Source organism: Cyprinodon tularosa, unplaced genomic scaffold, assembly GCF_016077235.1.
Source record: "Cyprinodon tularosa strain WSP-4 unplaced genomic scaffold, ASM1607723v1 ctg3, whole genome shotgun sequence".
Classification (NCBI taxonomy): Eukaryota; Metazoa; Chordata; class Actinopteri; order Cyprinodontiformes; family Cyprinodontidae; genus Cyprinodon; species Cyprinodon tularosa.
Window position 1 is genome coordinate 3,262,935 of NW_024039007.1, and position 16,556 is coordinate 3,279,490.

Here is a 16,556-nt window from a genome sequence, read left to right on the forward strand (position 1 = left end):
ATTATTTTTTTATTCTTTTGAAGATGAAGAGAACCAAAAAAGGAGTTTAGTTTTTCATTGTAACCACTATACAATATCCATAGGTGGAACCATCTGTTATGTAAACAAAGACTACAATCTGGGGATTCTTAAAGGGGCACGATGCATAAACAGATATATTTGTTATACCTTGTTAAACTATAAAAGGCAACTTCTGCCACTGTAATAAAAATAGCTATTTCTATCATGATTCACATTAGGTAAAAACTTTGTAAAAAATTAAATAACCTAATACCCTGAGATGACATTTATCATTAAATGGCAGTGCATAAATAAACTCAACTGAACTGCATAAGAAAGCATCACATAATTTTTAACTGAACTGTATATAATAAACGCATACTACATTATAATTATTATTTGGTACATTATAAATAATGATACGGCTGCTTTTAGTGTAAGATACTATTATGAGATAGTAGTGAGAGAGTTTCTAAATAATTATGACTAACCTGTCACCTAATAATAAGAAAACCAAGTCATCACATTTCTGACTGTAGATGATATGTTAAGTGGTCATTTTTAGATAAAAATAAGATATGACACAATTATTAAATACCTAATGAAGAATCTCCAGCTTTAGATCACAGAATTCTGAGATGGTGGTAATAAGATAGATAAAAAATACTATTAGACATTTGTGAAATACATTCTTATAATTAAAATAGAGGCTTACTATGGCTACTACAAATCATAAGATCATATATCATCATTAAGATCCCACCTCTGAACTTGAATTTAGGTAGAAAAAATTCTCATAATCATCACATATGAGACAGTACTTTATAATGATATAACTAAGTAAAAATTGTGAGACATTATCTCATAAGTGAGCTATCATAATGATAAAATCATATCTAAATTGTGAGTTACCTATTTCAATTGTGATGTACAAACTTTTTTTCTTTTCATCCAGTGGCATAAACAAGCTTTGATATTCAGAAAAATAACACGAATTCCTAATATTATTTCAGATATACAATACATTCAGTCTAGGTCTAAAATTCATCTAATTTTTTTTATTTTTTATACACAAAGACATATATTTCCTGTCTTTTACAGTAACAATATTTTTTCAAATGTATATTTTAATAAGGACCCCAGATGGTCTAGCTAGGTATAAAGGTTAGTTGACGGGAATCTAAATAAGAAAAACGTCCCTAACCACTGGTCATGTTCAATATTATAAATATAAACATCATGTTGAGTGGACAGCAGTAGTGGGAAACACATGGTAGAAAATAATTCCGGTTTGTATTCTAGAGAAGTGAAAACATGTTGTTCCGCATTTTGTTTGTGATTCCTGTGAGCTCTTTAAAAGCTTTCTTTAATCAGGGCTTAATGGCAGTTTTGCAAAAACATGTGACCGACTGTGCAACCAAACACAGTCGCTTGGAACGGCATTCATGCCCATCAAACCTGTTCATAATTTCTCACAATACAAGCACAGGCCTAAACGTATCTGTAGATTTGGTTTGATAAAAAAGCGATAAATGGTGCATAATTGTAAATTGGATGGGAATTATCTGATTGATGAGTCATGGCTAACAGTGTCACAAAATTCTCTATAAAAAAAAGGGGTAATTGTAAAAAAATATATATATATCAAAAGAGCTAAGCAAACATATAAGGAGACCAAATTAAACTTTAAATCAAAACAGTAGAAGGAACCTAAACCTGCATCAAGAGCTACACTGGATTCTTGTAGACCACAACATGTTTATATGATACCCTGGCCCAGAGTCCAGAAGAAAAATGTGAATGTCTGTTTGGCAATATTTGAACATCTGTGGTCATAGAAGACTGACTGGTCTGGCTGACACTGAGCTATTTTGCACAGTTTTTACCCATGTGTAGTCTGATGCAGAGCCCAAGAGATCTACAGCTGGAGTTGCCTTGAAAGGAGTTTATTTTTTATTATGCAACATAAAAAGAAAAAAAAAACTGATATGGTTGAAGAGCTAAAATGTTATTAAGTGTTCTTACACCTCTACCAAGCTGCTCGTGTAGAAATTGTATTTTGTATCACTAACAAATGATTGGTTTGTTGGCTGCAATCCTACAGATCGGGTCTTTATTTCTCACTTGTAATACAATGGTTGTATTGTTTAAAAAGACAAATCATTCTAACAACATGTCAGCCTCACCCTTTGGATAGCAGATTATTCAGACACGGACATATTCATAATTTGCTGAAACTAAACTTGAAATGAGACAGGCCTCTCGTCTAGTTGCTCTCATGCCATTCTGGTAAAAGCACCACTACTCCACCTTTATCTGGCAGTCTCATCAGCACATTAATGGCCCAGTCTTGTTTTCACACGAACTTCCATTGCTGAGGGTGCTGCCCCACTGCCCGGGGGCCCCTTTCCCCCCCGCCTAGCTAATTATGGCCAACTGTTTGAACTAGTGTTCAGTTTCAGTAACGACGCAAAAGTAAAAAGGTAGTGAGGGGGTCAGTGGGGTCCATGAGGGTATATGCATTCTCATCCCTTCATGCCATTTTAAAGAGAACATTTGCAGAAATATAGTTTTTCTTGGCGCATACATACATCAGCTTCTTCAAAAACATTAAAACCCAGTTAGGCCTATAACTAAGGGGCTCAGGGCAACCCCCTATAGGATTGGGTATAATGAATGTTTACTGCTCTTTTGTGCCACTACCCTCTTTCTGCTGTGCTTTCATTCACTGGGTATTGTCTTTGCAACAGAGCACTGCAGGTTTTGTTTCTACCTCTGTTTGACTCGCATAAACACACAGAAGATTTGGGGGTGGGTGTGGATCAAAGGCTCCCCGGCACATACCACATTGATGGAGAACAGATGCAGGGAGTGGGCTGCTTTGCTGAAGCTGCTCTGGCGTAGTGAGAGTATAAATCTAAGTTTAGGAGGAGGAGTCCAATGTTACCAGGCAAGAAGCATGCAGAACTGAATTGCACAATAGACTGTGGGCAACAATGACAACAGACTGGTAAAGTCCCTGTTTATATCTGAGCTGCTCAAAGCGAGGCTTTACACAGAAATATTGGAGGAAGTGCAATCTGCAGGAGATTCATGTGACTATCCAACATTTTGGAGCATTTTTCATCATTAAAAAACAATGGCAAATGTCTTGTTGTGAAAACTGACTGTTTTAGCATTTCCTATATCGCAAGGAAAATCACAGTTTGCAAACTGACTTTAAATTGGAAGTAGACTTGGATAGTAATCTCTGTCTCTAGCTAGTTGGAGGCGTTTCTCTTTAATGTTGATGCACGCTGTGCTGCAACGTTTTAATCAAATAAAAAAGCTAGATCTCCAATCAGCTGACTGTAGCATGACAGTGTGGGAGAATGTGAGGAATGTGCTGATACTGTGTTCCTCGTGCTCTTGACCCAACATCCCCCAGCCACTAAACACCCACCCTCTCCCCCGGTCAGCACAACAGTTTTGTTGTTTAAAAAGCCTTTTTAACATGCAAGAGAGCAACAGCTTACCAGCACAGATCAAGTCAACATCAATTCCTCACCTGGAATTTGTATTTACTCTTTTGGTACGTCCATTTTCTTGTGGGAGTGGACTTTATCATATTCAAAATATCTATATGGATTTTTCTTTCTGCCTTTTTCCCCCTTTTGGTCTTTGGATTGAATTCTATTTAAGGGTATCAGAGTTAAATCTTAACCTTAGCAAAACAGCATCTGACCCATTTGACTTTGAAAATGTTGAAATTTAAAACAATCAAATTATTAATATAAATGATAAACACAAACAATGCTACATATCCTGAATTCTTAAGCTACTCCAAGTTCTCCAACCACATCATGGCCTGATTACTACAGGCCTGTAGCTTATACGTAAATTACTTTTATGCTGTCATATCTTACAATATGAGACGGAAAGAAAGATGTTAATCATTTATGTTTAGCAGTCTGAAATGGTTCATGCATTTTCAGAGTGGCTGGCCAACAACAATTAGTCAATGACTCATCCATGAGGTCACAGAGCTCAAGATCCAACATCCTGAAGCCTCTTGACTATAAAGGTTATTGATCATATCACAATTCTGAAAGAGATGTGATTATTGACTTTTTCTGTTTAACATTTACACTGATGATGGTGTCCAGTTACACCTGGCATAAAACAGTACTAAATATAATATATAAATAATGATATGAAGAAAAATCCTTAAAGTAAAGACTAGTTGGTGTGATTGACTGAACTAGGATCTTTGTGACTTTTAATTTATGGCGACAGAGTTGTTGTAAATAGAAATTCCCAATGGCAAATGTCTATGGCAAAAGCTTATGATGTGTTTGAGATATGCAGCAGACCTGCAAGTGAAGCTTAAAGAAACAAATTAAAAAGTTAAGTCAAATGAGGATGTTTAATAGCCTAGTCAAATCCTGGACCTAAAAACAAATGTATGGCACAAACGTATGTAAAGACGATGAGGGAAGAAATCCTTGTTAAAGCCAAGGCTGTCAGAGCCATTTGTTATGGCTCTGCCAGGTGGCTGTCCATGGCTATGAAAACTATAAATGTTTATCTAACCTAAATGTTTTGTTTTTTTCCCCCTTCTTGAATCAACAAAAACCAACAGGAAATTAAATTCGAATTGAAGTTTGACAAAAATAAAAAGCAATGGGGATATGAATAGTTTTGCAAAGCTCTGCATATTGGAGCCTCTACAGCTTAATTATATTTATGAAGACGTAAATGACAATGTTCTGAAGACGTCAGTGGAATATAAAAAACAAATCCTCCTTTAAAGTGTCTGAATATACAGCAGTTTACCAAAACAGTTAACTTGTAAGATGCCAGCTTCTGATTATTGTTTTCAGAATGTCCTGTTTTCCACTTTGACCTAGAATTACCTCTGTGGATGCAAAGCAGTTTTTAATCCACTTACAAGCAAAACAAATTGGAAGGGAACCTTTGGATTTTAATTGAGCTTTTTCATGTTTTCCAACCTAGAAAGCAAACTAAGGTAATGTGCTGCCACCTAGTGACCAAAGGAAAGATTGCGTTAGAAAAAGGAGAGCACATATTTATTAAGCATCCCTTTTATTAACATCACCCATTACAAAAAGAACAAAATCTTCAGTGTTAATGGACTCAGCCACAATATAGTAAGTGTTGATTACACACGATATGGGATGCTCATTTCTAAAGTGGTTGCAGTAGGATTAAAAATCTCTTAAGTGTGTCTGATCTTGTACTGCAGACTCCCTTCTCTGTGGAGCTGCAGTAAAGGCGGGACATGGAGAAACTCATCTCCATGGTTAAGAGTCACGTAGTGACCCATCTCACATGCTGAGAGCTCTACAGACTCCCTTCATTTCCCGAGAAGTTCTGAGCCAACATTTGCATGGAGCTATCACGATGGTTTCTCTGGTCAGTGAGCAAATCAACAGAACAGTGTATTTCAGCAGGTCCTAAGTGGTACATTTAAACAATACATATCTTTAAGTTAAAAGGAAAAGAAAGGAAAAACCCACGGTTTGTTTTGTTAAGGTTGGACATTTTAGCTCTGCCCTGTTGAGACAACAAAAACACTACTGAAGTTTTCAAGATATCACTGGAAATTATACAGGTGGATTTATAACAGAGGAATGGTTGCCACACAGTTTAAATAATGCCGGGACCATTTTTAAAGTTTAGAATAATAAAAAAAAAAAAAAAAAAAGGAGAAAAATCAATTGGTGAAGCTGCAGAAGAGGAGGAATGTGGCTGGAGTGAAGTACTGGAGTTTTGGTACCGTGCCTGGAGTGTTAGGAATAAAACAGAGCCTCTGCCTGCTTCTGTGTAGACAGTATGGGAGGGGTCTACAAGCCCATTAGTCTGCGTGAGACAGAGGCCATCTACAGTACAGGTGAAGTTGACAGGGTTTGAGAGAGAGAAGGGAATAGGGGTATGATGCAGTGCGGTAGTGACAAGGCTGAAGTTTGCAGGTTTTCTCTGTATTGAAGTCAACTTTATTCTCTTTCATCCTCTCGTTATACCTTCTCTTGATCTTTGTCAGTCTCCTGAAAGAAAAATAAACCGATTCAGGCTGAGCATTCAAATAGTTGTTGAAAGCAGACCTTGGATGTCTCTTTCCTTTATTCTGATCTTTTATTTACAAATGCACCTTCCCGCCCTGCCCATCTCATATCTTAATTGTGCTGATAGACGAGATCTCCCAAGATGGTTTCTTACAATGATTTTCTGCATAACCTCCATGTCTTTAAGAGGGTGTAAAGAAGTCGTCACTGTCAGTTCTATCCCTTTTTAACACACCACAATCAAAAGACTAAATAAGCCCCATTTGCATCCAGTAACTTCCACAGCATGAGCATATTCTTTGATTAAGGTTTACTGTAGGAAAAATGCATCTAAAAGCTGCTGGATACCAACATGTCACATCTGGAGTCTGAGACCCTCGCCATCGTTACTCTATCATCGTTTCAATATTAACATGAAAATCTGCTAGCCATAGGTGATAACATCTTTTCCCTGGTTGACTGGGTCGAAGTGGAGGCTTGTTTGAACCAAAATCCAAAAGCAGAAATATTTGTCTACGAAAGAGACCCGACACAGTCCTGATCAAACTTTCCAAACTTGTTGCTCTGAATGTTTGCCATCTACATCAGGTTTGATTGAATCTTCAAGGCTGCTTTTGTTTATTAAGTACAGGACATGTGTTTAAGCCTTTGTCAAACCCATTTGGGAATAAAAACGAATCTCCACACATCCAGAGGTAAAGAATCTGTCATTCAGGGATATCTTTATATAAAGCTAGGTGGTTTATTTAATGTTTAGCATTGCGTTTTAAAGCTTCTTGACCACTTTTACATTCTGTAGGAAAGTTAACTTACCCCCTGTTGTCCCTTAGCCAGCTGCTGGCTGACTGTCTGAAGCAGCTGCTGCATTTCTCTCACTGTTTGATTCAGTCCTGCAGTCATTTTCTCCTTTTTCTCAATCTCCTCCTGTCAGACATACATGGGTTGCTTTAAAACAGATGTGGAACCACTGGATGTAACCATTGCCTGTAGCCTTATATAACCCTTACCCTCTGTGATGAGAGGCTGCTGTTCTCTATCAGGTCATCAGTGTTTTCCGTTAGTTTGGAGAGTTCACCCTGGATCAGATCAAGGGACTGCTGAGCCTGAATGAGCAACAACAAAAACAATTCTCCTTCTTATTAGCATCATATGATGGGGTTAGACCTGTATGAGGAAAGAAATTATATAAAAAAGAGAAATGTTACCTTGTACAGGTCACCAGCTACTCTTTGCCTTTCATTCTCCTCTGCCTCCAACTTGGAGAGTGTCTCAGTTAGCTGGGTTTTTAACTGGAAAGAAAAACAGATGTTTAGCTTGTTTTTTTGGATTATACAAGATAATCAAACACTAAAAGTCAGAAAGCAGGGACTCAGTGGCGCATCTAAATAGACTTGAATATCACTGAAAGGATTATTTCAGTTCAAAAAGGATTTATCAAACATACGATGATACATTGCAAGAATTTTTGTGGTTTTCCGTTTAAGATCAAAGCTGATGAAAACTCCCAAATCAATGTTCTGGACACTTAAATATCGAATCCCATTGATGAAACATGTATTTATCTTTCAAGCAAACCATTCAGAGTACTGTATCAAAGTTTATTAATGAAAAGCTAGTTGGAAGAAGAAACTGGAAAAATTGTGGTAGAAACAATGTTAAGTTAATCCAGTTTGTGAAAAATTCCAGACTGCCACTGCAGTCGGTGCTTCAAACTGGACTTTTTGCTATTATGTTTAAATTAAAATATGTGAAGCTAATCCTGATTTAAAGACACCTTAAAGGGGTCTTAGATGGTCAAAAATGACTGGACTTTTACCAAGTGGTTGGGACTCTTCTTTCCAGTATGAAGTTTGCATTTTATAGTGAACTTAAAAAATATTATGAAGCAAAAAGGCCAGTGATTCAAACAGCTGGTCCAGTAAAGGAGTCGGACATTCAGAGGGATTTGAGAAGCAAGGTTGTCTGCTGGGTTTGTCCTCCTATGAGTATAAAGTCCCAGTTAATGGTAGCCGTCTACCTGGCAAACTTGGATCACTTCATGCTTCCTTTTGCCGATAAGCTTTATGGAGATGCTAATTTCATTTTCCAGGAGGACTGCAAACCTGCCAACACTTCCAAAAGTCCCAAACCTCTTTTTATAACTGTGTTATTACTGTGCTTGGTTGGTTAGGAAGCTCACTTGTGCTAAAATACATACATGTGGAGTATTATCAAGAGGAAGAAGAAATAGCACAGGCAGTGATATAGGTGGTTATTAAAGCAACTTCAGCTGAGACACAATCCAACTACCTGCATGCAACACTGAACCAATACAGATAATCAAGCAGACACAGCCCAAACCAATCATTGATTGTATAATATCACTAAAAGTCTATATTTTCCAATTTAGACTGGTATATATAACATTCCAGTTGTTATCCATAATCATCCTAAATTTGTAGAAATATAAAACTGTGTGCAATAAATATATATATAGGTTGCAGGTCTTATCTGCTGAAATAAGAGATTGCTGTGATATTCTAAACTGGTGAAAAAACAAATAAATGCTGGTTTGCAAAATATCAAAAGGCAGTGCTTATTGCCGAACAGCATCATGTTTGTATGACTTTGTTAATTCAGGTACCAGAAGAATGACATGTCGCCATCTAAAAAGTCCAGCTTGAGGAACTTGCATAAAGTTTCACACACCTCAATATTACAAAAAACATTTTCCCACAAGTCAGACAAGGTCCTGGTTTATGCAACTGTTTTCTTGGTGTTCAAAACTAAAACGTAATGATTGTTGTATAACTTTACAGTTTTAACTACAGTCATGTTCATTTGTTCCTTCTTTGGTTGCAGAAACTTTGCAACAGTATTTGCAACATTTCAGCAAACTTTTGTAAAATTCCAACAGCTGTCAGGAAGTCTGGGCTATTAAAGGACAGAACAAAGTCATTAGGGTCCAATCACAGATGTTTCATTTGACTATTATCACCATTTTAGCAACACAGGCTGAGATAAAACAGACATAGAAACCAAAGACTGAATACTGCAGACAATCCCTAGAAACAAAGATTAGTGTGAGAGCGAGATCAGTAGAATAGAGATGCAGAAAGAAGAAAAAGTTAGAATAACAGGAAGTAAAGGGAGGAGAATCACCCAGGATTTCTATAGTTTACAATGTTACAGTCTTCATACTTCTTAAACTTTATACTTTTTATATGATTATTTCAAACTTTAAATGCATTTCAAATGAGGCGTTTAGAAATCTACTCTATTCAAATGTAACAAATTAAAATGTTATATAAATTGTATCCCACAGCATGATGCTGCCATCGTAATGTTTCTCTGGGAGATTTCAATAGCTTGAAATGTTAAGTATGATATGATTATTTAATCATCTATCCCTGCGATACCTGCTTTTTTGGCCGCAATATTTATATTGAAAATAACTTGCACTGAGTATATAGATTATTAATCCTAAAAGATAATTAAAGATTATCTACTAAAGCGATTTCTGAACTTTGTTACTTTTAATATAAAAAAAAAAATGGATGTCGTATGTTTCAGTAAGACCCAAACACATTTTCCTGTTATAGATTTATAATTAGGCTACAATCCATGTTGGTTTAGCCAATAAAATCCAAACAAAATACAATGATCTTCACGGTTGTAACAGTGTTTTAAAGATGCAAGTAATGTTCTTAATGTAACATATGTTAGAAGTTCCAGAACATTTGGAAAATGACCCAAAGTTAGTCAGCAGACAGTGAAACCCGTCCCGTGGCAGCCAGTGCAATAGGCTTTAAAGCAGCTCTAGCTAGAGGACCATCCATGCTTACCACAGCCAGCTCCTCATTCTGTCTGAAAGCCTCTGTGTATGAGCCATCAAGTCTGGTCCGCAATTCAGTCAACAGATCTTTGAGCTGCAATTAAGTTTGACATGTTGTTGTTTAATGGTGGTCTGTGGGAGATAACCCAGGACAGAAAAAACTCACACAGTCTGTGCAGGGAAACTGGATGACCTATCATTCCAGGTCTGTTTGGCCGTAAGATGCCGTTTTTCCTCAGGTAAAAAGTTTAACAATGACAGAGAAAGGGTTCCTGCTTACCTCTCTCACTTCTGTCACATAGGTGGCACTCTCACGCTCTGCTTTCTCCAGCTCCGACTCCAAGTGCTGCTTTTCTCTTCTCAACTACACAGCAGAGCACATAAAAGAACATCTAAAAATTATGCTACTCTGAAAATTCTGGTGTTTAAACAGAAGCAGTGGTTTTAAATTGTGCTCTGGGTCAGATAAACAGTAAACAAGTCAAATCTGAATGTGGATTGTTATTCGTTTTCAGCCAGACATGAACCAGTATAACATCCCATTCTTAATCCACAAAAATCAGAGCAACCTTTGCAAAAGTCACAGCCTTCCAAAAGGTTTAGGATCTTGTTTATGGAAACATTTCCACAGACCATTTGTAAGTCAGACACTGATGTTTGACATGATGGTCTGACTTATTTGTGCCTGCCTGTCATTTATGCTTTGCTGTAATCCCACTAAACACTTAGTGTGGAATATAGATGAAAAAAAAAGAAAAAGAAAAAGAATGGCTTGACTTTTTCTCCTCCCATGACACATTTTTTTTTCCATACGTTGTAGATTAGATCTCACACATAAATGTGTAACCATTAACCATCCCACTAGTTTTTAAATACCACCGGAATAGCAACAGTGATGGAAGCCTAAGAGTATAAAACTTCTTTTAGGAAGCTGAATTGTCTTTGTTAGGAATTAACAACCTAATCTGTGATGTAATCTGAACACACACCTCTCTAACGTCCTCCTGCGATTGTTCCAGCTTCACTTTCCAGCGAGACTCCTCCTCCTCAACGCTGCTTTGCAGGCGCTGCAGGATACCCTCCTGTGGACACGGATGGATTACGACCTCAGTTGGAAAAAAAGATCTCACTTATTTTAGTGCTGTGACCTAGACAATTATCTCACCGTCTCTGCCAAAACCTTCTTGTACGTCTCACAATCCTTCTGTAGAATCCTTTGGCTTTCCTCAGCTTCTTTCAGTTTCTCAGCCAGTTCCTGCAGGATGGACGATATTTATGTATACATCCAGAATACAAGGGACAGAAGGCAAACTTTTTTTTCTACTTTTAGCTTTACCTCGGACACTCTTGATGCTTGGCTAGATTGTCCAACCAAGCTTTCTGCTGCTGCGCTCTCAAATCTCTGTAACCACTCCTGATGGTTCTGTTGGACAGTTGAAGTGAAATTTCAAGTCTAGCATGTTTACAAAAAACATCAGGAACAAAATAGAAGCATTTGATCTTTTGAAACCTGTTCAGAAGGAAGAGGCACATGGGGAAGAAGTCTGTGCAGAAAATCTCGACACTCAGCTTGAGTTTCAGCCAGCGCAGCATGGCCTTCCTATAAAGCAAGAAAAACAACAAAACAAGAGACAAAAGGATGGTTTAAAAGTCAGATTTATTGCCTTCAGATTTTGCAGCGACAGTGTCCAGGGTTTATACACACTGATAAAAAGCTCTCCTTCTGAGGGTTCCTCCAACATGATGTCGGGAAAGCTTCAATTAGAATCAGATTGTGTTATATTATAAAACAAGTAAATGTATATTTATCCAAATTCGACCTCAGTTTGTGCAGACTAAATGATCGTCTTTTAACAGACCGAAAGATTTTGAGAGCAATGGAAATCTTATATGGAGGTAATCTACTTTAAGTCTGGGTTGAAAGGAAGAGTGATCAGAGGCAATGTAATAATCATCTAACATGACCAAATATTAACTGCAACATTTGAATAGTGTTGTTTCTGTGTATACATTTTGTGGTCGAGCAGCAAATATAACAATCAGCCTTTACAGCCATCATCATCTTGTTAACTATGGTAGCTGCCAAGGATACAGGCTTGTGATCCAGAACAATGTGTCAACGATGGTACTGTATGCATCCCTTCTTTCATTGGCAAGGTTATGGTAACTAGTTAATTAATTTTTGATCGTTTGGTAAATAGACGGTTAGGATTTAAACTAAGTGAAATTCAGTTAATGAGCAGAACATATTAGGAGCTGCTAGAAAGTCCAAAAACTGCAAAGACAATCCTAACAAATGGATTTGTACAAGTGATGGCTGGCCTCCCCTGGGGAGAATGCTAACTGGGTATTGCAGCAGCACTCAGACATGCTTTCTACTGAAAGAAGACAACTTTTACATGGGGGCATGGCTTTAAGAACAGCCCAAAAAGAACTTTTTATGATGGAGATCAAGGATAGACTGAAGTTCTGCATAAAGCACGGTCAGACTGCAGACACCATGGATAAAGTTAATGTTTATACTGAAGCCATGTTCACAGAAGATACGTTCAATAAAACATTTTCTCCAAACTTTTCAGAAACATTTTTTGATGAACAATATATTTTTTTAGTACAATGGAGCACAGAATCACAAGATAAAATAGATAACTAAGAGATTAATGTATGAAAGTGTTTAAATTTAATGTCTACATTCAGGAAAGCCTCAAATCACCACTAGATATTTCTAATAAACTTGTTGCATTTCTCAAAAAAAAAAGCCCATGAAACATTTTAAATGCTCTTCCTTGAACTCCAGTTACCACAGAGACAGAAATGTTGATATATAAATAAAACTTTGTAAAAAAAAAAAAAAAAAAAAAAAATGAAATTTATATTATTACCCTCAAAATTTTGGTCTACTTGAACTTGTAATTCAGAGTATCTCATCACCCCTTTGTTCTCCTGCACCCTTGAATAAAATGATTCTGCTTCCTTCAAATGACCAAAGTACCTTCAAGCTTTTCAATGAACCCAGAAGGATCTATATCATGTCCATGTTCCTGCAATAAGCTGATATTGCCCATCTCAGAACTAAAAGAAGCAGCGGCAACCGTCAAAGGTCGACAGTAATACTAAACAAGTTGCTTTGAAAACTACATAACTAAAAAGATCAAGAACCATCTGAGGATAAACATCAGCAGCAATAAAACTCAAGATAGAAGAGCAGCAGTTGCATGCTGATGGTTGGGTGAGCACTCTAACCTAGCGTTGGAGGAGGAAGGCGGAAATATACACACTTCAGTGCAACTGCAAATAGAAACAGCTATCTGGTAGCAGACCAAGCTGTATCTGCACAAAATGTGTGTAGTTATACAGACAGCTGCACTTGTTTGTGATTAAAGATGCATCTTTGTGAGTGTAGAGAGTGGAGAAACAGGGCTGCTGCATATGAATTAAACACTTAGAGAAATGTAACTTAACCAACATAAGAAATGACATCATAGCGGGTTATTTCTGATTAGTTGGCGATATTGGCAGTACGGACAAAACATGCCATGCTTAATGACAAGAAAACAAAAAAATCAAACATGAATCTTGATCTAATGACATCTATTGAAAACACTAAGTCATTGCACACTCATTTCTTGACTTTTGGCCAAGCAATTTCAGACAAGAATATGCTTCCACTTCTAGTACGAACCACATGCATCAGAGGATCAAACTGATTGAGCAACTTCTAATGCAGCCAATTAAATAATCTTGAGGCCATGAAAAGAAGAGGAAGAGCAAAAGTAAGGTAAATGAGTATGCAGTGTTATAATGGATGATGGTGTAAAAAGAAAGTATACAGGGACAATTATGGTAAAACACAGAGCTGTTGGAGGGGAATGCATCAGATTGGATCTAGAGTGAAGCAGGACTGAGATGAGGTGTCGAACCTTGACAGCTTTGCTGAGTTTTCCTTGAAGCATGGACTCGGTGGCTGACAGAGCCTCCATTGCACTCCAGTTTTTCTCCCGAAGCTCCTGTTTTACAAAGTCAGTTCCAGAAAGATACTACTTTCAGTTTAGCTTCAGGGAAAACGCATTTACTGGCCCCTAAAAACAACCTGGTCCAAAAGGATTTCCTTAAAACATCTTGCGTCATTTTTGCTTCCACATCTCCCCTTGTGCACTACTTCCTGTTTTTTTCCCCACCCCTCAAAACCCCAGTAAGGGCGTTGAGGTTTGTTTTGGAAAGATGATCAAATGTAAAAAGGTTCAAGCAGTATGGAATATGCATTACCATGGAGTCCTAACTTAAATATATAAATATACACGTGGCTATCACTGATGATTTAATAAAATGAGAATCTAAAACTTTGATGCTTTTATTACAATCAGGCCTGCTGAAACTGGATCCAACAGCATGCACAAACCAAGGAAACTGGAAGCTCTCTTTGCAATGTTCAGATTGGTGTACCCAAATCAAGGCATGCAAGATATTGTGTCCATTTATGATGGATTCCCTACTTCTTATACAGAGCGTATTCCAGTTGCCAAAAAAAAAGAAAAAAAAAGGAGAAGATTCTAGCAGAACAGAACAAAACATTTAAAATAGAACAGCTGAGAGTAAATGGTAGTGCAGAATAGGGACTATGGGTACATGTAAAGGGTCAAACATGTGGAGAGGGAGCAGTTTGTGCCAACATTCAAGAGACAGAGAAAAAAAACATTTAGTTATTGCATTATGAAGGTACTGCTGCAGGAAACCTACGTTGTTCTTTTTTCTGTGAAGCTCCAATGAGTCCCGCAACTCTGTCAGCTCACTCTGCAGACTGCGGACCCGATTCTCCTTCTCAGACAACCTGATACAAACAATAACCAAGCATTATAAAGCCGTTAGAAACTATTTTCTGTGTGATATAGATCATTTAAACATAAAAGGTGCAGCTTTACTCACGCTGCAAGAAGCTCAGGGCTTGGCGCTGCAGAGCTGGATTGCTGAATAAAAGAAACCAAATTATCTTGTAATGTTTTCTTCTTAAAGAGCCAGCCCTCTATTGTTTATTAAAGCTTTCATCACCTGCTGTTGTATTTGCTCCACCTTCTCACTCAGGTCCTTCGTCTTCCCTTCTAGCTCAGCCTGAAGCACCTGAATTTCCTGGTCCTTTGCCGCCAACCTGAAGTTAAGAATTTCCCATAATGGTGAGAGTCAGAGAAAAAATTAAAAAGGGATGGTCAACATAAAGAGTGAGGTCAACTTACTGAGCCTGGAGGTCTTGAAGCTCGGTACCAGAAGTGGCCATCTCTTTCTGTGCCTGTGATTGGAGCCGTTTCAGCTCCTCCAACTCCAGTCGAACAGCAGACAGCTGCTGCTCTAGAGTCTATGAGGTAAAAAAAGATTCAAATGAGCTAAAAGAGGATCAGTAGTAGATAACAGATTGTCATCTTGCAATAAACCCTTAATTAGGTGGTAGGTAAAAGCCCATACCTTAACCATCTCGTCTTTGGTGGAGCTGCCGACTTGTGCTGCTTGTAAGCTCTCCTCCAACGTTTTCAGCTTCTCATCCCTTTCTTGGATCCTAAACATCACAGCTCTGGTCAAACAAACGTATATAGCTTATATATCATAGCATTTTAATTAAACTGAATGAAAGATAATTAGGGCTGCTCAGCGGAGTAGCGGTAGCACTGCTGCATTGCAGCAACAAGGTTCCGGGTTCGATTCGGTGATTTTCAGAGAAGGGACAAAACAAAGTAGACCACAGGTCTCTAAACAGTGAGGGAGAACTATTCACTACCTAATTATTGTGGATAAAATGTATTTTCCATTAGATCTAGACAATTATATTGTATGTTGAGAGCAAAGCAGCACCAAAGGCAAGTTACTTATTGCTTACTAGCAAAAAGTTGGCTGAGAAAGCAGATTCAGTGTTAATAGGACTGCTTTTGCAACTTTGATGCATAGTTAAAAAGGTTCAATCTTGAAGGCAACACATCAAGCTTCCACCAGATTAGCAGAAAGGAATGTGTGGCTTAACTGAGCTATTACGGGTCAGAAAAACAAGCAATGTGGAGAAAATTCAAGGTTTAAAACCAGGAATGTTGGAATTAGCGTCACTGTTCTTACTTGTGTTGGAGTTCTTCCACTTTTGACTCTGACGAAACCTGTTTTTAGAAAATACCATCATAACAATGTGAAAGGGAATAAAGTATGTTGGTTGTTTATCAAAATGATCCAAACCTTACCTGCTCTGCTTTGTTTTTTTTAAGGTCCTCGTTTTCTTTTCTTAGTGCCACATTCTCTTCTCTTACATTCTGCATTTTGGGGGGGGGAGATAAAAGTCACTAAACTTGTACTTAAAATAGAAAAATGAAAATGTTCACTTATTAAAAAATGTCTTTTTTGTTAAAGCAGACATTACCTTCAACTCAGCTTCCTTGTTGGCCACTTCAATCAGCCCCTTCTCCAACAGTCCCTCAACAGTTTTAATGTTGTCGTCTTTCTCTCGGACACTGGGGAGGCAGCAGGCTTTCACTATAGATTATTTATTTTATAGACAAAGTAATCTGCATTTTAAAAATGCCTTTTCCACACCCACCTCTTTTGGATCTGGTCCAAGGCCAGCTGGGAAGCCGTCTAATAAAAGAGAAAGTCAAAGCTAGTAAGTGTGGGTGTGTGAAAAAAAGGAAGAAAATACAGTTTATTGGTGA

At 37.6% G+C, this 16,556-nt stretch overlaps 1 protein-coding gene across 5 annotated transcripts in view; it reads right to left on the reverse strand.

Moving 5' to 3' along the window:
- Positions 1-5,052: 5,052 nt before the first annotated feature.
- ktn1 (kinectin 1) overlaps positions 5,053-16,556 on the reverse strand; it is a 34,625-nt gene continuing 23,121 nt past the window's right edge. For 2 of the 5 annotated variants that reach the window (XM_038291349.1, XM_038291347.1), the window contains exons 16-35: positions 16,445-16,482; positions 16,268-16,358; positions 16,092-16,160; positions 15,973-16,010; positions 15,334-15,424; positions 15,108-15,226; positions 14,926-15,022; positions 14,803-14,843; positions 14,617-14,707; positions 13,800-13,886; positions 11,390-11,479; positions 11,216-11,302; positions 11,045-11,134; positions 10,869-10,961; positions 10,160-10,243; positions 9,890-9,973; positions 7,271-7,354; positions 7,073-7,168; positions 6,879-6,989; positions 6,018-6,047 (exon numbers count right to left, since the gene is read on the reverse strand). In XM_038291349.1, coding sequence (XP_038147277.1) covers positions 6,018-6,047; positions 6,879-6,989; positions 7,073-7,168; positions 7,271-7,354; positions 9,890-9,973; positions 10,160-10,243; positions 10,869-10,961; positions 11,045-11,134; positions 11,216-11,302; positions 11,390-11,479; positions 13,800-13,886; positions 14,617-14,707; positions 14,803-14,843; positions 14,926-15,022; positions 15,108-15,226; positions 15,334-15,424; positions 15,973-16,010; positions 16,092-16,160; positions 16,268-16,358; positions 16,445-16,482 — 1,611 coding nt within the window. Of the gene's footprint in view, positions 6,048-6,878; positions 6,990-7,072; positions 7,169-7,270; positions 7,355-9,889; positions 9,974-10,159; positions 10,244-10,868; positions 10,962-11,044; positions 11,135-11,215; positions 11,303-11,389; positions 11,480-13,799; positions 13,887-14,616; positions 14,708-14,802; positions 14,844-14,925; positions 15,023-15,107; positions 15,227-15,333; positions 15,425-15,972; positions 16,011-16,091; positions 16,161-16,267; positions 16,359-16,444; positions 16,483-16,556 lie in introns of all 5 variants that reach the window. The other 3 variants (XM_038291348.1, XM_038291350.1, XM_038291351.1) reach the window with 3 other exon arrangements.